Source organism: Sander lucioperca, chromosome 2, assembly GCF_008315115.2.
Source record: "Sander lucioperca isolate FBNREF2018 chromosome 2, SLUC_FBN_1.2, whole genome shotgun sequence".
In the NCBI taxonomy this organism is placed as follows: Eukaryota; Metazoa; Chordata; class Actinopteri; order Perciformes; family Percidae; genus Sander; species Sander lucioperca.
In genome coordinates this window covers 48538706-48558705 of record NC_050174.1, presented here as the reverse complement: position 1 = coordinate 48558705, position 20000 = coordinate 48538706, and the positions used below count along the sequence as shown (strand labels likewise).

At 46.1% G+C, this 20000-nt stretch overlaps 2 protein-coding genes across 9 annotated transcripts in view; one reads left to right on the top strand and one right to left on the bottom strand.

Moving 5' to 3' along the window:
- Positions 1 to 20000, top strand: part of LOC116056993 (scavenger receptor cysteine-rich type 1 protein M160-like) — a 1012348-nt gene that overhangs the window by 844800 nt on the left and 147548 nt on the right. The window lies entirely within an intron of this gene.
- dab2ipa (DAB2 interacting protein a) overlaps positions 1 to 20000 on the bottom strand; it is a 47517-nt gene that overhangs the window by 13639 nt on the left and 13878 nt on the right. Inside the window, exons 1-11 of one of the 2 annotated variants that reach the window (XM_035999041.1) lie at positions 17874 to 18211; positions 11163 to 11307; positions 10913 to 11085; positions 9947 to 10218; positions 7267 to 7475; positions 7045 to 7189; positions 5755 to 5899; positions 5372 to 5608; positions 4865 to 5054; positions 1047 to 1318; positions 119 to 210 (exon numbers count right to left, since the gene is read on the bottom strand). In XM_035999041.1, the coding sequence (XP_035854934.1) occupies positions 119 to 210; positions 1047 to 1318; positions 4865 to 5054; positions 5372 to 5608; positions 5755 to 5899; positions 7045 to 7189; positions 7267 to 7475; positions 9947 to 10218; positions 10913 to 11085; positions 11163 to 11300 (1873 nt within the window). In that variant the 5' untranslated portion in view covers positions 11301 to 11307; positions 17874 to 18211. Of the gene's footprint in view, positions 1 to 118; positions 211 to 1046; positions 1319 to 4864; positions 5055 to 5371; positions 5609 to 5754; positions 5900 to 7044; positions 7190 to 7266; positions 7476 to 9946; positions 10219 to 10912; positions 11086 to 11162; positions 11308 to 17873; positions 18212 to 20000 lie in introns of those variants that run through there. The other variant, XM_035999040.1, reaches the window with a different exon arrangement.

The window sequence follows — 20000 nt, the reverse complement described above, 5'->3', positions numbered from 1 at the left end:
ATCAAAGGGACAGGAAGGTACATCAGAGGACAGGAAGGGACATCAGAGGACAGGAAGGGACATCAGAGGGACAGGAAGGGACATCAGAGGGACAGGAAGGTCAGAGGTCAGAGGTTACCTGAGGCCGGCTGCAGACTGGATCCTTTAGTGACGAAGAACAAATCTTTGTTCTCCGGAGTCGGAGACGGAAGTCTGGTGAAATCTACCAAACTAAACACACACACAGACAGACACACACACACACACACACACACACATTCACACACACACACACACACACACACACACACACAGACATTCACACACACACACACACACACACACACACACACACACACACACACACACAGACACACACACACACACACACACACACAGACACACACATACACACACACACACAGACACACACAGACACACACACACACACACAGACACACACACACAGACACACAGACACATAATCAATTACAGATCAATCATCTTGTATTGAATATTGAATGATTAAACATTCTGCTGATTAATAAATGATAATAACTGCTTCTGTGTTCTGAGGAATAATAATCAATGTGTTGCCCTTGGATACGACAGCTCATCTGGCTGACACCTCTGCTCAGGGAAACGATTATTATGGGATGAGCTATGTCTCAGTAAGTGGTGTTGTGTGTAAATGTGTAATCGGTAAATATAGAACCATTCCACAAATACAAAATTAAGATTTGAAAACTCACAAAAAAATAATCTGCAAATATAAAATGGATCTGCAAAAACACAGTCTTGGCCCGGGGCCCCAAACTGGGAGGCCTTCGTTTAGACTGTTTGATTGACATCTTCCTGAGTGTCCTGTTAGGGCAGGACCAATCACAGTTCTTCATTCTGATTGGTAGAAAATATTTGTGATGTAATAAACTCCCATCAAAGCTCCGCCCACTTTCAACCTGAGCAGAGTTCAATCAGCCAGAAGAACTGAAAACACCTGTATGGTGTGCAGAGGCTTTAAGTCCCGCCCCCCGCCCACAGATGCTAACAGGAAACACGATGCTAACCCGCCGTCCAGTCCAACGCTGCCCTGCAGGCCGAGGGAAGGATTGCACGCCGCCAGAGGAGGAGAGAGGGGCGGAGACAGAGGGGGCGGGGACAGGGGGGGCGGAGACACCATCCGCTGAGGCTCCGGAGAGGAAACAGAGACGCCCTCTGGGTAAGCCACGCCCCCCGGGTAGACCACGCCCCCAGGGTAGGCCACGCCCCCTGGGTTAGCCAGAGCCGTCGACACTTCTCGTAGGATCCGAGGAAGAGGACCGAGCTTCGACAGGCAGGACTAGAGACAGACAGGGAGACAGAGAGACAGGGAGAGAGAGACAGAAAGGTAGGCAGACAGACAGACACACAGAAAGACAGGGAGAGAGAGAGACAGGGAGAGAGACAGAAAGGTAGGCAGACAGACAGACAGATAGACAGACAAGGAGACAGATAGACAGACAAGGAGACAGATAGACAGACAGAGAGACAGAGAGAGGGACAGACAGACAGACAGACAGACAGGGAGAAAGACAGAGGGACAGACAAATAGACAGGTAGGCAGACAGGGAGACAGAGAGACAGACAGAGAGATAGAGAGACAGACAGAGGGACAGACAAACAGACAGGCAGGCAGACAGGGAGACAGAGAGACAGACAGAGAGATAGAGAGACAGACAGAGAGACAGACAGGGAGACAGAGAGAGGGACAGACAGACAGACAGACAGACAGAAAGGGAGGCAGACAGAGAAGAGAGTTTTTAAAGGGACAGTTCAGGGTGAACAGTACAGTTTATATGTTGAAGGATAGTTTACCATAAACAACAAAACAATAAAAAAAAACAAAAGAGAAAAACAGAGAGCAGACAGTTACCTGGTCTATGTCAGAGAGTTACCTGGTCTATCTCAGAGAGTTACCTGGTCTATCTCAGAGAGAGTTACCTGGTCTATATCAGAGAGAGTTACCTGGTCTATCTCAGAGAGTTACCTGGTCTATATCAAAGAGAGTTACCTGGTCTATATCAGAGAGTTACCTGGTCTATATCAGAGAGAGTTACCTGGTCTATATCAGAGAGTTACCTGGTCTATATCAAAGAGAGTTACCTGGTCTATATCAGAGAGTTACCTGGTCTATATCAGAGAGAGTTACCTGGTCTATATCAGAGAGAGTTACCTGGTCTATATCAGAGAGAGTTACCTGGTCTATATCAGAGAGAGTTACCTGGTCTATATCAGAGAGTTACCTGGTCTATATCAGAGAGAGTTACCTGGTCTATATCAGAGAGAGTTACCTGGTCTATATCAGAGAGAGTTACCTGGTCTATATCAGAGAGTTACCTGGTCTATATCAGAGAGTTACCTGGTCTATATCAGAGAGAGTTACCTGGTCTATATCAGAGAGAGTTACCTGGTCTATATCAGAGAGAGTTACCTGGTCTATATCAGAGAGTTACCTGGTCTATATCAGAGAGTTACCTGGTCGTTGTCAGAGAGTTACCTGGTCTATGTCAGAGAGTTACCTGGTCTATATCAGAGAGTTACCTGGTCTATCTCAGAGAGTTACCTGGTATATATCAGAGAGTTACCTGGTAAATATCAGAGAGTTACCTGGTTTATATCAGAGAGAGTTACCTGGTCTATCTCAGAGAGTTACCTGGTCTATCTCAGAGAGTTACCTGGTCTATCTCAGAGAGGGTTACCTGGTATATATCAGAGAGTTACCTGGTCTATCTCAGAGAGTTACCTGGTATATATCAGAGAGTTACCTGGTATATATCAGAGAGTTACCTGGTATATATCAGAGAGTTACCTGGTATATATCAGAGAGTTACCTGGTTTATATCAGAGAGAGTTACCTGGTCAATCTCAGAGAGAGTTACCTGGTCTATATCAGAGAGTCACCTGGTTTATATCAGAGAGTTACCTGGTCTATCTCAGAGAGTTACCTGGTCTATATCAGAGAGTTACCTGGTCTATATCAGAGAGCGTTACCTGGTCTATCTCAGAGAGTTACCTGGTCTATCTCAGAGAGTTACCTGGTCTATATCAGAGAGTTACCTGGTTTATATCAGAGAGAGTTACCTGGTCTATCTCAGAGAGTTACCTGGTCTATATCAGAGAGTTACCTGGTCTATATCAGAGAGTTACCTGGTCTATATCAGAGAGAGTTACCTGGTCTATATCAGAGAGAGTTACCTGGTCTATATCAGAGAGTTACCTGGTCTATCTCAGAGAGAGTTACCTGGTCTATATCAGAGAGAGTTACCTGGTCTATGTCAGAGAGTTACCTGGTCTATATCAGAGAGTTACCTGGTCTATATCAAAGAGAGTTACCTGGTCTATATCAGAGAGTTACCTGGTCTATAGCAGAGAGTTACCTGGTCTATATCAGAGAGAGTTACCTGGTCTATATCAGAGAGTTATCTGGTCTATATCAGAGAGAGTTACCTGGTCTATATCAGATAGTTACCTGGTATATATCAGAGAGTTACCTGGTATATATCAGAGAGTTACCTGGTTTATATCAGAGAGAGTTACCTGGTCTATATCAGAGAGTTACCTGGTCTATATCAGAGAGTTACCTGGTCTATATCAGAGAGTTACCTGGTCTATAGCAGAGAGTTACCTGGTCTATCTCAGAGAGAGTTACCTGGTCTATGTCAGAGAGTTACCTGGTCTATCTCAGAGAGTTACCTGGTCTATATCAGAGAGTTACCTGGTCTATCTCAGAGAGAGTTACCTGGTCTATATCAGAGAGTTACCTGGTCTATCTCAGAGAGTTACCTGGTCTATATCAGAGAGTTACCTGGTCTATATCAGAGAGTTACCTGGTCTATATCAGAGAGAGTTACCTGGTCTATCTCAGAGAGTTACCTGGTCTATAGCAGAGAGTTACCTGGTCAATCTCAGAGAGAGTTACCTGTCTATATCAGAGAGTCACCTGGTTTATATCAGAGAGTTGCCTGGTCTATATCAGAGAGTTACCTGGTCTATCTCAGAGAGTTACCTGGTCTATATCAGAGAGTTACCTGGTCTATATCAGAGAGAGTTACCTGGTCTAGCTCAGAGAGTTACCTGGTCTATCTCAGAGAGTTACCTGGTCTATATCAGAGAGTTGCCTGGTTTATATCAGAGAGAGTTACCTGGTCTATCTCAGAGAGTTACCTGGTCTATATCAGAGAGTTACCTGGTCTATCTCAGAGAGAGTTACCTGGTCTATATCAGAGTTACCTGGTCTATCTCAGAGAGTTACCTGGTCTATCTCAGAGAGAGTTACCTGGTCTATATCAGAGAGTTACCTGGTCTATCTCAGAGAGAGTTACCTGGTCTATATCAGAGAGAGTTACCTGGTCTATGTCAGAGAGTTACCTGGTCTATCTCAGAGAGTTACCTGGTCTATCTCAGAGAGAGTTACCTGGTCTATATCAGAGAGTTACCTGGTCTATCTCAGAGAGTTACCTTGTCTATATCAGAGAGTTGCCTGGTCTATATCAGAGAGTTACCTGGTCTATATCAGAGAGTTACCTGGTTTATATCAGAGAGTTGCCTGGTCTATATCAGAGAGCAGAAAGTTACCTGGTCTATCTCAGAGAGTTACCTGGTCTATATCAGAGAGTTGCCTGGTCTATATCAGAGAGTTACCTGGTCTATATCAGAGAGTTACCTGGTCTATATCAGAGAGTTACCTGGTCTATATCAGAGAGTTACCTGGTTTATATCAGAGAGTTGCCTGGTCTATATCAGAGAGCAGAGAGTTACCTGGTCTATCTCAGAGAGTTACCTGGTCTATATCAGAGAGTTACCTGGTCTATCTCAGAGAGTTACCTGGTCTATCTCAGAGAGTTACCTGGTCTATCTCAGAGAGTAGCGTGTGCAGGCTGGACAGCTCACGGCCGAGGTCGATGTAGCCGTCGAAGCCAGCGGTGTGGTTAAGCCCGTCAGGGTTGGAGATCTCCTGCAGGAAACGCTGCATGCTGCTCCACTGACGCTCCACAAAGTCATTCATAAACAACATGTACTCCTCTTTAGTCCCGAACCTCAGACACAGGAAACAGGAAACAAGTTAGAAACACATACAGGGAACAGGAAACAGGGGTTTACAAAAATCACAGTAAAAGCCCTCCAGCTCCTTCACAGTAAAAGCCCTGCAGCTCCTTCACAGTAAAAGCCCTCCAGCTCCTTCACAGTAAAAGCCCTCCAGCTCCTTCACAGTAAAAGCCCTGCAGCTCCTTCACAGTAAAAGCCCTCCAGCTCCTTCACAGTAAAAGCCCTCCAGCTCCTTCACAGTAAAATTCCTCCAGCTCCTTCACAATAAAAGCCCTCCAGCTCCTTCACAATAAGAGCCCAGACTTACTTGCTGAAGTTGGCGAGGTTCTGGATAACTTTGGCAATGAGCGTCAGCGTTCTGGCTGAGCGTTCATCAGGGTATTCCTGCATCAGGTCGAAGAGTGACGGCGACATCACTGCCGGACACAGGAAGCGGAGGAACAGCGAGGCGCTGATGAGACGCTCGCTGATGTCCGGTCGCCCCCGGTTACAGCACTCCTGTCGCCATGACGCAAACACCTCCTTCAGCTCCCGGGGGAAGACCCTGACAGAGGAGGGGGAGGTTATAAAATATGTGTGTGTGTGTGTGTGCAGTGTGTATTTGTGTGTATTGTGTGTACAGTGTGTACATTGTGTGTGTGTGTGTGTGTGTGTGTGTGTGCAGTGTGTATTTGTGTGTATTGTGTGCACCTGTAGGAGTCGAGGATCTTGCAGAAGGCGAGCTCGCAGCACATCCTCAGGTTGGCCTGATGCTCTGAGAGGTTAGAGGTCGCACAGCGAGACGGGTCCACCTCACAGTTCTCATCGGACTCATACAGAGCTTTAATGAACTCACCTGCACGCACACACACACGCACACACACACACACACACACACACACACACACACAGACAGACAGACACAGACACACACAGACACACACACACACACACACACACAAACAAAAGTTTGAAAAATGACTCAGACCGATTCATCAATTATCAAAATAGTTCGAAAATAATGTTATAGTTGACAGCAGCTTTACTGTTTACCATCTTTCAGTTTTTAATGAACAAGATGTTTTTGATTTCAGATGAATTTAATGTTGATGCTTGAGATTATGAAATGTAAATATTGTGTGTGTGTCTGTGTGTGTGTGTGTCTGTGTGTGTGTATGTGTGTCTGTGTGTGTGTGTGTGTGTGTGTGTGTCTGTGTCTGTGTTTGTGTATGTGTATGTGTGTGTGTCTGTTGTTGGGACCGAGGAAAGTAAGAATTAAACTGATCTGAAACAAAGGAACACATGTGGCCAACATGTGCTCAGAGACAAAGAGCCCGAGATAAAGACAGCCCTACTTACAGGAGCTCCAGCCTGGAGAGTTCACACCCCTATGCGAAAGTCCGAGCCAAGAGGGAAAGAGCCTCACAACTGGCTGGAAGTCAAAGAACTACAGGCTTGTAGTCTTCACACGTTCAAGAGCTCTGATTCTTCCCATTGGTTCAGCGTGACCATAAACACAGCATGGAGCCATGTCCGGGGGGCTGAGCTATGAAACTACACGTACAAATAGCAGTTGTCTGTGATTATTTGTGTACCTATTGTAATTACTGCTGGTTAAACACAGGTCAGAGCTTGAATCCATCCTTCTTTCTGTTCCTTTAAAGAATACCAGATAGATTAACCAAGTTAATTAAGATCTGTATTTTGAAGGGAACACCACCAATGAGACTAGTTCACAGCTCAACTATTGGTCCCTGAGTTCAGGGTGGTGCCCCGTTTTGATTGTTTGTCAATTTGATGAAGTTATTAAAACACATATTCATAACTTCATTAATATTGATAAAACAGCGTTGATAATTTGCCAATAATTGAATCTGTACCTTACCGTGTGTCTGTGTATGTGTGTCTGTGTATGTGTGCGTGTGTCTGTGTGTGTGTGTGTGTGGTGTGTGTGCGTGTGCGTGTGTGTGTGTGTGTGTGCGTGTGTGTGTGTGATTGTACCAAGGGCGTCCTGCAGGTACTTCTGTCCAATCAGCTTCAGGTATTCTTCAATGCTTTTTGTCGCCAGCGTGTTCTCTCTGAAGATCAGCTGGTCGTTGTCACGGCAACGGTCCACCTCCGACATCATCAGGTCCGTCAGGAAGTCCTGCAGAAAAGGAGGTCAAAGGTCACCCTCATTCAGTCCGGTAACCCTCGATTTAGGCGAGTGGGTGTCGGGGCTACCTTGGCCTTGCCGGTGCTGTGCAGGATGTGGACCAGTGCAGCAGCGAGCTCCTCTTTAGCTCTCAGACTGATGGAGGCCTCCAGCGTGCTGCAGAGCAGCAGGTAGTTGGAGCTGATGTACTCCGCAAACTCCTTGTACTGCTCCATGGGCAGGATGGTAATGCTCTGGTACCGAGCTTTGATACGCACTGTCGGCACTGACGACTTACCTGAACCAGGAAACAACAGGAAACATCAGGAAACAACATGAACATCATCAAACGCTTGTAGCTAGGGATGGGTATGGAGAACCGGTACTAAACTGGTACCGAATATCAAAGTTTGGGTTTCTAATCAACGCCGCAAAAATGTGTTCTGCTACACAACCAGTAAAGAACTCCTGTGAGGAATAATTTAGTGCACATGTGTGTAAATGTGCGAGAGTGAGCAGAGAAAGCAGAGAGAGCATGTTTGTAGCTGTGAACGTAGCAGTTAACTGTGAACGTAGCAGTTAACTGTGAACGTAGCAGTAAACTGTGAACGTAGCAGTTAACTGTGAACGTAGCAGTTAGCTGTGAAAGTAGCTGTTAGCTGTGAACGTAGCAGTTAACTGTGAACGTAGAAGTAAACTGTGAACGTAGCAGTTAGCTGTGAACGTAGCAGTTAACTGTGAACGTAGCAGTTAGCTGTGAACGTAGCAGTTAGCTGTGAACATAGCTGTTAGCTGTGAACGTAGCTGTTAGCTGTGAACATAGCTGTTAGCTGTGAACGTAGCAGTTAACTGTGAACGTAGCAGTTAACTGTGAACGTAGCTGTTAGCTGTGAACGTAGCAGTTAACTGTGAACGTAGCTGTTAACTGTGAACTGTGAATGTAGCAGTTAGCTGTGAACTGTGAATGTAGCTGTTAGCTGTGAACTGTGAACGTAGCAGTTAGCTGTGAACTGTGAACGTAGCAGTTAGCTGTGAACTGTGAACGTAACTGTTAGCTGTGAACTGTGAACGTAGCAGTTAACTGTGAACGTAGCAGTTAGTTGTGAACTGTGAACGTAGCCGTTAGCTGTGAACTGTGAACGTAGCAGTTAGCTGTGAACTGTGAACGTAGCAGTTAACTGTGAACTGTGAACGTAGCAGTTAGCTGTGAACGTAGCAGTTAGCTGTGAACGAAGCTGTTAGCTGTGAACGTAGCATTGCAGTGTGTGTACAGTTTGGGCCGTTTGTTGTTAATAAATGCAACAACTCCATAAGACCCAAGATAACTTCCTCCTGCTGATTAAAGTGAAGGGGGTTAGCCCCGACGTTAGCAACAAGTTAAAGCGTGCATGCTCACAGGAAGTCACACAAATGGGCCGTTTCCTTGACACTCCCACACCGCCGCTGTTGATTAGTACTGAAGCTTCAAAGCACAAAGAATTGTATTTGGGACAGCCCTTAATAAGAGTATTGCTAAGTATCAATACAATCCTAACGATATCCATCCCTACTAGTAGCTCAAACTACTTGTTTGAACTCAGTGAACCTGTTTTCTGACAGTGTTCTACGTACCTCTGCACACATCAGTGTAAGTTGTATGAGAAAGTGGGTTTGTCTTCTTCATACAACCATAGACTGGAGCACTGGTATATTTCTCTCTACAAGCGGCCTTCTTATTCATGTTCTCTACTGACGCCTAAAGCTGTCGGTAGCTGCACCCTTCGGTCACATGATGTACGTCATTCCTGGAACCCGTACCGTGTTTTGGTGAAAGTGCTTTTAAAGTTTTTGCTCTGTCATCTTGGTGTGAGCTACAAAGTCACCTTAATCTAGATTATTTTATTAGCATGGAAGATTTAAAAAACTAGGATAAAGGTAGCCTGGTTGACACCAGACCCCCTCTCAGCTGTAACTGAGAGGGGGTCTGGGGAAGCTTCATTCACAGCCCATTTCCAAAGGGGCATCACCAACGGACGCCGCTCAAATGCTTCTGGGCGCAATTGGATAGTCCTTCAACCAATCAGAGCGATGAAGGAGATGATGCTTCAACGTCATCATGTAAAGCCCGCCTCAACGGTTGAGATTACAGGCTTCATACACAGTTTAACAAATACTTTTTCATGACTTTTTGGCAAATTTCCATGACTATGTATTTCTGAAAATGTCAGTTGACATTACACAATAAGAATATAAATCTGTGTTAAAGTTTCCCCTCAGAGGTTTAACAGTTAAATGAATGATTTATGTGGTTCATAGTGGGAGTCGTAATATCACGCCCCGAAAAGAACGGTGAGGTTAGGACGACGTAAAATACATTTATTAATAACATATTATTATAATGTGTTTAAAAAAAAATTCCATGACTTTTCCAAAACTTTCTGGGCCTTTTTATGTTTCCAAAACCTTTCCAGGCCTGGAATTTACATTTTTCAAATTCCATAACTTTTACAGAATTTTTCAAAACGTATGAACCCTGTGATTGGTGCCTCGATTTGGAAAAATTGGAAATGGGCTCTTGGCCAGACGGACTTGCAGAGCAAATCTCAAATTTGCCGGAAGTTGGTCAGGGTTTTCCCAGCCTCGGATAAAGGACTTCCTGACCACTGAATGTACGTGTCCTGTTACTGTTGGGTACTGTATGTTGAGTTTGATGCTGCTGCCTTGTTAAAGAGATTCTGAATCTCAATGGGACTATTTCCTGGTTAAATAAAGGTTAAATAAAATGAAAACCTCGGAGGGTGCTGGGCGTGCTCACTGAGTACCACTTCTCCACCAGCTGTCTGCCGGTCACCATGGCGACGGGGATGTTGACCAGGCCGACGTAGCTGCTCTTGTCCTTCTTCCGCTTCCTGTCGGTGTCTTTGTAGAGATGCAGGGTGATGGCGCTGACGGACGGCAGGCTGCTGAAGTCGAAACGTTCTCCCCAGAATATGTTGTCAGTCTTCAGTTTACACGACGTCCGAGCGTAAAGGCTGTCGTCCAGACACAGCTCGCAGAAGTACCTGAAGTAAAAATACTCTGTTACTTCTGACAGCGACACTTCTACATATTGAAATGATGATCAGTAAGCAACACGTTAGGCATAGTGTTCCACAAGGCTCTGTGATTGGACCAATTCTGTTCACCTTAGATATGCTTCCTCTAGGAAACACTCTATTAACTTTCACAGTTATGTAGTGTATGTGTGTGTAGCTACCCCTACCTTCCCCAGGTATACCCCCCCCCCTACCTACCCCAGGTGTAGCCTCCCCTACCTTCCCCAGGTGTAGCCCCCCCTACCTTCCCCAGGTGTAGCCTACCTACCACAGGTGTAGCCCCTACCTACCCCAGGTGTAGCCCCCCCTACCTACCCCAGGTGTAGCCCCTACCTACCCCAGGTGTAGCCCCCCTACCTATCACAGGTGTAGCCCCTACCTACCCCAGGTGTAGCCCCCCCTACCTACCCCAGGTGTAGCCCCCCTACCTACCCCAGGTGTAGCCCCTACCTACCCCAGGTGTAGCCCCCCCTACCTACCCCAGGTGTAGCCCCCCTACCTACCCCAGGTGTAGCCCCCCTACCTATCACAGGTGTAGCCCCTACCTACCCCAGGTGTAGCCCCCCCTACCTACCCCAGGTGTAGCCCCCCTACCTACCCCAGGTGTAGCCCCCTACCTACCCCAGGTGTAGCCCCCCTACCTACCCCAGGTGTAGCCTACCTTTTCTTGGCGGGCAGGTCCTTGGCCTCCACCACCCACAGTGTCAGGACGTTCTCCAGCCTGCGGCTGTTGTCTTTGTTGGGGTGAACGGCTCTCCTCAGGTTCTCCATCCATTTATCTCTTTCTGCCGCCGAACGACACGAGAAACACTTTGTTCCTGTCGAGGTCGTTACCTAGGAGACGCAGGGTCAGAGGTTATCACCACGGAAACACTGGAGGGTTTGGAAGTGTGATTGTGTGAGTGTGTCACCTCGAAGCAGTAGTCCTGCCCCAGCAGGGAGGAGTGAACGGGTTTGATGACCACCGATTGGTCCATCCTGAGCTCCAGAGACGACACGCAGCCGGCGCTCAGCAACGACTCCTGGCTACCACAACGCAGCCGCCGCATCACACACCTGAGACAGACCAGAACAGCTCTGATAACCAAACATCACACACCTGAGACAGACCAGAACAGCTCTGATAACCAAACATCACACACCTGAGACAGACCAGAACAGCTCTGATAACAACCAAACAGCCAGCAACACATCAGCGTAAGCTGTTACACAACCTCTATCGTTAGTAATCCATGTCTACCTGTCTACTGATATTCTACATTTGAATATGTGATAAAATTGTAAAAAAAAAAAAATCCTAATATGACATCCAAATGTTTTCCTCGCCTGGCCTGCTCTCCCTAAACATTCAGCTCCCTGTGTAATGTCCTATTGAGCCCAACCGGGACATCCAGTTCACAGCGGGTTGATGACGTTTATTTTATTTAGAGCTGCAACGATGAATCGATTAATTGTCAACTATTAAATTAATCGCCAACTATTTTGATAATCGATTAATCGTTTGAGTCATTTTTTTATTAAAAAAAAAATCTGATTTCTCTGATTCCAGCTTGTTAAATGTGAAGATCTTCTAGTGTCTTCTCTCCTCTGACAGTTAACTGAAGATCTTTTAGTATCTTCTCTCCTCTGGGACAGTTAACTGAAGATCTTCTAGTATCTTCTCTCCTCTGGGACAGTTAACTGAAGATCTTCTAGTATCTTCTCTCCTCTGGGACAGTTAACTGAAGATCTTCTAGTATCTTCTCTCCTCTGACAGTTAACTGAAGATCTTCTAGTATCTTCTCTCCTCTGACAGTTAACTGAAGATCTTCTAGTATCTTCTCTCCTCTGACAGTTAACTGAAGATCTTCTAGTATCTTCTCTCCTCTGACAGTTAACTGAAGATCTTCTAGTATCTTCTCTCCTCTGGGACAGTTAACTGAAGATCTTCTAGTATCTTCTCTCCTCTGGGACAGTTAACTGAAGATCTTTTGAGTTTTGGACAAAACAAGACATCTTCTTCTTCTCTTAGACTTTGGGAAACACTGATCCACATTTTTCACCATGTTTTGACATTTTTATAGATCAAACAACTAATTGATTAATCCAGAAAATAATCGACAGATTAATCGACTATGAAAATAATCGTTAGTTGCAGCCCTAATTTTATTTTTTATTTTTTTGGGTCTTTTCCGCCTTTAATTTTGACAGGACAGCTAGGTGAGAAAGGGGAGAGAGAGGGGAAGACATGCAGCAAATCGGGACAGGTTGGACTCAAACCCTGGACCTCTGCGTCGAGGCATAAACCTCTCAGGATATGTGCGCCTGCTCTACCCACTGAGCCAACCCGGCCACAGTTCATGGCGTTTTTATCGTGCGGCTGGCGCCAAACAAAGAAAACAAACCACGAGGGTGAAGAAGAAGTCTAACTGGAGAGGCGATGCAACTTCTGTCGGTAAGAGCCGACACTATATATAATAATATATAATAAATAATCAGACAGATTCAAGGAATGAAGAGAGACTGTTGTTTATGACCTGGTCTGGATCAACGGAAGAACATTTCCAGCATAATTGGCTGTTTAAAAGTATAGTTTTAGCAGACGTAGTCTGCCAGATGTCCCTCACCTTGCAAAACTCTGGTTGTTTCAGGAAACGACAACAAACTTTGAGCTAACAAGCTATATGCTAAACATATCAAGTTATGAAGAAGATGTGGATGGTGCAACAAGGCAGGCCTGCTCAGTTCTTTCAGGGAATGATTGTAAAGATTCATAAAGAATATGTTAGATCATTTCCTCTCTAACTGGGAGGTTTTATAAAGAATATGTTAGATCATTTCCTCTCTAACTGGGAGGTTTTATAAAGAATATGTTAGATCATCTCCTCTCTAACTGGGAGGTTTTATAAGAATATGTTAGATCATCTCCTCTCTAACTGGGAGGTTTTATAAGAATATGTTAGATCATTTCCTCTCTAACTGGGAGGTTTATAAGAATATGTTAGATCATTTCCTCTCTAACTGGGAGGTTTTGGGACTGATTGGTGGGATTGCTGTGGATGAAGTACACACAGAGATACACTGGTAAGCCAGTGTTAAGGAAAAACTTGAACTCATTTCACATATGTGAAGAAGGTTCGGGAGACCTGGATGAATTACACAGGAGCATTTAATGAACACTCAACTGAGAAGACAAGCAGGCAGTACAGTATAACCAAGATGGGTTATTGTGCAGTGCCGTCCCAGCTCTCTGAAGGTGTATTTAAACTCCTGCTGGAGGCGTTGTGTTTAGCTGAACCTTTAGTGTACACAAAGATATTGCAGTTGCCTAAACACAGATACTAAAGCCTAGTTCAGCCTCTCTCTCTCTCTCTCTGGGAAGTATGCTAAAGGGTGGCTGGCCCACCGACCTCCAAAAGGAGACAGTCCTGAGACAAAAAACTTCCTCATCATACAGCTGTTTAGATTCCTTAAATCTGTAAAGAGACTAACATAATTACACATGAACAGGTTTGGTTATTAGAGACGAATATTCTCGTACCCTGACCTGTGACCTATGAATGACCTGATGTTGTCTAAGTGTTTCCGGACCTTTCTCCATAGCGCTGGCTGGCGAGGGCTGGCAATGCGAGACTATAGAGGAGGTATCAGAAAAGAAACAAAAGAAACCCAACCCAGAGACAACTGACTGGCTGATCAACATCAATGATTTCTGTAATTTGCTGTATAAATTAGTGCATCACCAATGTTGTTCCAAATCCACCAACCGCTGAAACCCCTAACAGGATCGGCCGGAAGATTTGCGCTAAACTCAAAGTGTGGACCACTGCCTTCAACTCAGAGATCCTGATGCCTAACAATCAGCCAGATATGACCTCCAGAAGTCCATCAATGCCAAGAGGGACTACATGGACGAAGTCGAGTATAGTCTATATCGACAACATTTCATTTACGGGATTGTTCTGCTGCCACCAGAGGTACAGCTGGATGTCCCTCATTTCAGCCAGATGTCCGTCTCCTTCCTGTGTCTCTGTGTTGGCGTTCTAACCTCTGGTGGATTTGTGAGGACTATGGTTAACTGCTCCTCAGATCTCTGCAGGGTAAATCCAGACAGCTAGCTAGACTATCTGTCCAATCGGAGTTTTCTGTTGCACGACTAAAACTACTTTTGAACGTCCACATGTTCCACCAAAACAAGTTCCTTCCTGAGACTATTTAGCAGAGGCACCGTGGCTCCGTCCGGAGCTTAGCCCCGCCCACGATGATTGTGATTGGTTTAAAGAAATGCCAATAAACCAGAGCACATTGTCCTCCCATCCAGGAATGCTGTGTGGACTAGCCAGACCTTCCTCCGCAGCGCTGACATTAGATTGATGTCTAAGACAGTGGAGTCACTTGAAAAGATGTTTGGTGGAAGCCCGGCTCAGAGGAGGCAGCCGTACACGGTACCAACAGTCGTTACATAATCTTCAAAATGCATAGAGTACATGAGCATGTAGAGAGGAGAAAATAGCTGGAATATTTTGAGAAAAAAGTCAGGACATTTTTTCTCGCTTTAGTCGACTTTTCTTGACGCTTTCCTGATGTTTTTGGCACAATACTTGACATCTTTTGAGCTTTTCTGGACCTTATTTGTTTTTGCTTTCTTATTTTTTATTTATCCACTTTGAAGTGTGTTTTACGAAGATAAAAGTCCTGATTATTTACATGGAGTCTGGTGTAGTTTGGTGATGGTGATTTCGGGGCTATTTGATGTTAAACTAAAAGGATCGTACTCTTTAACTAAAAGGTCTATCTCTGTAGGGATCCATCCCATAATGTTGTCAGACTCTTAGAATAATAATCTGAGTCTGTCAGCAGCAACAACAGAACTTTTAGTGACTCTAACAGCTGCTGAACATTAGTCCTGTAGGGTTACATTACAGCTTGGTTCTGGTTTAATACTGGACCAGTTTCAGAGATTGTTGTTCACATTATACCCACCAGACGACTTTCCAAGTGACTCCACTGTCGCAGACACATGTCCTGATGCCCTGCTATGCCCTGTAACGTCCTGCTACGCCCTGCTACGCCCTGCTACGCCCTGCTACACCCTGTAACGCCCTGCTGTGCTCTGTTACATCCTGCTACGCCCTGCAGTACCCTGCTACGCCCTGCTGTGCCCTGCTACATCCTGCTGTGCCCTGCTATGCCCTGCAGTACCCTGCTACACCCTGCAGTGCCCTGCTACACCCTGTAACGCCCTGCTGTGCTCTGTTACGTCCTGCTACGCCCTGCTGTGCCCTGCTACACCCTGTAACGCCCTGCTGTGCCCTGTAACGCCCTGCTGTGCTCTGTTACGTCCTGCTACGCCCTGCAGTGCCCTGTAGTGCCCTGCTACACCCTGTAACGCCCTGCTGTGCCCTGTAACGCCCTGCTGTGCTCTGTTACGTCCTGCTACGCCCTGCAGTGCCCTGCTACACCCTGTAACGCCCTGCTGTGCCCTGTTACGTCCTGCTGTACCCTGCAGTACCCTGCAGTAGGTCTGCACGATATTGGAAAAAACTTACATTGCGATATTCTCTACTGGGGTGATTTTGTAGGGGAGAGCATCTACAAAGAAAATAAAAATGAAAAAGGAAATGTTGTTATGTGAACCAGTCTTTGTTGAACTTTAATGCTTTATAAAAACCAGAGCCAGTAGGATCTGTGACTCCTCTTCTGAAGAGATTTAGGAGAGGGAACTTAGGAAGAAATACACTGGGTGACTGACATGACACCATAGTATTCATATAATATCAATCCAGGCTGAAGTCAGTGATATTAATAATGCATGCATGTTGCTTCCTCTAAATTTCAGGTTGTGGTCAACTAGCGGGGCCTGCTTTGGTTGTTTGATAAATTAATTAATTAAATTGATCCTGATTGGTGGTTTGCTGTGCATGCAGAGCCTGCATGTCACACTCTTGCAACAAACTGTGTGTCCAAGAACACTTACATCAGTGGAAATGAGGTTATATCAGACACAGACTGCTGTTGGAGATTAGTGTTACGTTTCCAGCGTGGCAGCTCTGAACCATAACGTTAGCTGGGACAGACGCTTTGTGTCTTTAGACTAACTATGTTAGCTTTAGCCTGGCTGGTACCAGCTTTCTGTGGTGAGAAATGGCCGGGAGATGTCGTGATGATTATTAATCAGGTGATTTAGTTTGTCTTTGCAGAGACTACTGTTGCTTCACCACCCATGGACAAGCATGTGCATCACTGTGTCAGCAGCAGCTGCCACTTATGGTACTTTTCTACACACAGAGAGCCTCACTTCCCCTAACAAACCCCGTCAGACTAACGTTACGTCACGTGACCACCTGTCTTAAAGGGGAAGGCCAGTAGCAATCATGGAAAAGGAGAAAGGTGGAAGTTTACTTTTTTATTAAGCAACAAAGAAGTTGTAACGTCAACATCGCAACATCCTGCGATGTGACTATAGCACATGCTCACATCGCGATGTAGACGATGAAACTAAATATCGTGCAGCCCTACCCTGCAGTGCCCTGCTACGCCATGAACTACTACGACTACCATTTGTAGTCTCTGTTCCATTATCTTTATTGTGAGTATTATTGCCACTGTTCATCACCCCCCAACCAGCACCGTCAGACACCGCCTACCAAGAGTCTGGATCTGTCCCAGGTTTCTCCCTAAAAGGAGTTTTTCCTCACCACTGTCGCTATAGCTACTGCTAATGCTTGCTCTTGGGGGAATCACTGGAATTGTTGGGTCTTTGTAAATTATAGAGTGTGGTCTAGACCTACTCTATCTGTAAAGTGGCTCGAGATAACTCGTGTTATGATTTGATACTATAAATAAAATTGAATGTCCAATGTCTGGATGTTCAGACAAAAACTAACGTGTTTGATATCCTAACTTTGAAGTCTTGGTGGTAAAATCTTCTAGTCTGAGACTGAAACCTCAGAGCCATTCTGACAGATTATCTTTAGATGTGAGATGGTGTCAGCCTTTGGTCTTTCATGGTAGGCATCAGTCACGTAGACACAAATGCAAAGGTTTAATTTAATCAATAAAAATATCTAAACATGAACATTTTCTGTCAAATGAAACCATCTGATTATAAAAACACAACAACCAGTCAGCTGTGACTTCTAACCTCTGACACACACACACACACACACACACACCCTCCTGACATGGAGGATGATGTTGTCCCTCCGTTAGCTCTTGTCATTATCTTAACAAGCAGCTTACAGCGTTAATTGCATGTGTGTGTGTGTGTGTGTGTGTGTGTGTGTGTGTGTGTCTGCCATTGTGAACCTTGTTTAGCTGAACATGTTGGCTAACAGCGTGTGTCTAGCCTAGCCACATGCTAACATAGCAGGCTAGTTGTGTGCAGACTAAAGACAGGCTAACACAGAGACACACACACACACACACACACACGCTCACACAGACAGAGACGCAGCGTGTATAGTCATGCAAATCAGGTAGAAGAAGACGCTAATCCCCCCAACACACACACACACACACACACACACACACACACACACACACACACACACACACACACACACACACACACTGCAGCCCGTCTATCTCTTCAGAGGACAAAGGCTGGTTCATGCATGCAGAGAATTGGTGCAGATACTCACAGAGCATCCTAAGAGGAGGAGAGGAGGAGGAAAAGGAGGAGAGGTTAAGGATCCATGTTCTCCTTCAGCAGGAGAGAGAGTGGAGAAAAGATGGAGAACCTGCTGATCCTGATGCTGTTTGGGAGAACAGCTGAAGTCTCTGTCTGTCTGTCTGTCTGTCTGTCTGTCTGTCTGTCTGTCTGTTAGCTTGCTGCTAACGATGCTACACCGCTCCAGCGCTCTCTCTCTCTGTCAGCAGCGGCCCCTCCCCTGCAGTGAGGCTGCACTTCCTTTCCTCTCTCCTCTCAGAGTGACATCACTGTGACATCATCAAACCAAAGACCATATTAAACCCCGCCCTTCAAACCCTCCGAGGATATGGGTGGTTTGTCCCCCCCCTCTAATCCGACCCCCAGGAGCGTTTCATAAGTCAGCGCCCCCTAGTGCTGGCAGGAAATCTGTCCTGATATCTAGACCAGAGGAGGTGACGATAGCGGTTTTAAACGCGTGGTTAACGTTAGGATTGGTTTAGACACCAAAACTACTGAGTTAAGGTGATAAAAAGACATTTTTTTCTTTTAATAAAAAAAATGTAAAATGTCGCTTTTATTGAGTTTTTTGTCCCGTTTTTGACTTTTTTTGCATTTTCTTCGAGATTTTTTTACACAATTTTTGTTGCTTTGTCGACCCCTCCCCTGCAGTGAGACTATAATCTCCTCTTCAGTCTCCCTTTACAACTCTGAGAGAAAAGTTGTACAATCCCAGTACCTTAACATGGGACCATTTTCCACGAAGTGGACAGCTGGGATCCTTCCCTTTTGGGGGCCCTTGTGGGCCCTAGAAATCAGGGAGTCAGACCCAGAGAAAAAGTCAGACCTAGAGGGAGTCAGACCCAGAGAGAAAGTCAGACCCAGAGAGAGAGAGTCAGACCCAGAGAGAGAGTCAGACCCACAGGGAGTCAGACCCAGAGAGAGAGTCAGACCCAGAGAGAGAGTCAGACCCAGAGAGAGAGAGTCAGACCCAGAGAGAGTCAGACCCAGAGGGAGAGTCAGACCCAGAGAGAGAGTCAGACCCAGAGGGAGAGTCAGACCCAGAGAGAGAGTCAGACCCAGAGAGAGTCAGACCCAGAGAGAGTCAGACCCAGAGAGAGAGTCAGACCCAGAGGGAGTCAGACCCAGAGGGAGTCAGACCCAGAGAGAGAATCAGACCTAGAGGGAGTCAGACCCAGAGAGAGTCAGACCCAGAGAAAGAGTCAGACCCAGAGGGAGTCAGACCCAGAGAGAGAGTCAGACCCAGAGAGAGAGTCAGACCCAGAGAGAGTCAGACCCAGAGAGAGAGTCAGACCCAGAGAGAGAGTCAGACCCAGAGAGAGTCAGACCCAGAGGGAGTCAGACCCAGAGAGAGAATCAGACCTAGAGGGAGTCGGACCTAGAGAGAGTCAGACCCAGAGAGAGTCAGACCCAGAGGGAGTCAGACCCAGAGAGAGTCAGACCCAGAGAAAGAGTCAGACCCAGAGAGAGTCAGACCCAGAGAGAGAGTCAGACCCAGAGAGAGAGTCAGACCCAGAGAGAGTCAGACCCAGAGAGAGTTGGACCTAGAGAGAGTCAGACCCAGAGACAGTCAGACCCAGAGGGAGAGTCAGACCCAGAGAGTCAGACCTAGAGAGAGTCAGACCCAGAGAGAGTCAGACCTAGAGAGAGTCAGACCCAGAGAGAGTCAGACCCAGAGAGTCAGACCTAGAGAGAGTCAGACCCAGAGAGAGTCAGACCCAGAGAGTCAGACCTAGAGAGAGTCAGACCCAGAGAGAGTCAGACCCAGAGGGAGTCAGACCCAGAGAGAGAATCAGACCTAGAGGGAGTCAGACCCAGAGAGAGTCAGACCCAGAGAGAGTCGGACCCAGAGAGAGTCAGACCCAGAGAGAGTCAGACCTAGAGAGAGTCGGACCCAGAGAGAGTCAGACCCAGAGAGTCAGACCTAGAGAGTCGGACCCAGAGAGAGTCAGACCCAGAGTCAGACCTAGAGAGAGTCAGACCCAGAGAGAGTCAGACCTAGAGAGAGTCAGACCTAGAGAGAGTCAGACCCAGAGAGAGTCAGACCTAGAGAGAGTCAGACCTAGAGAGAGTCGGACCCAGAGAGACTAGGAGCGAA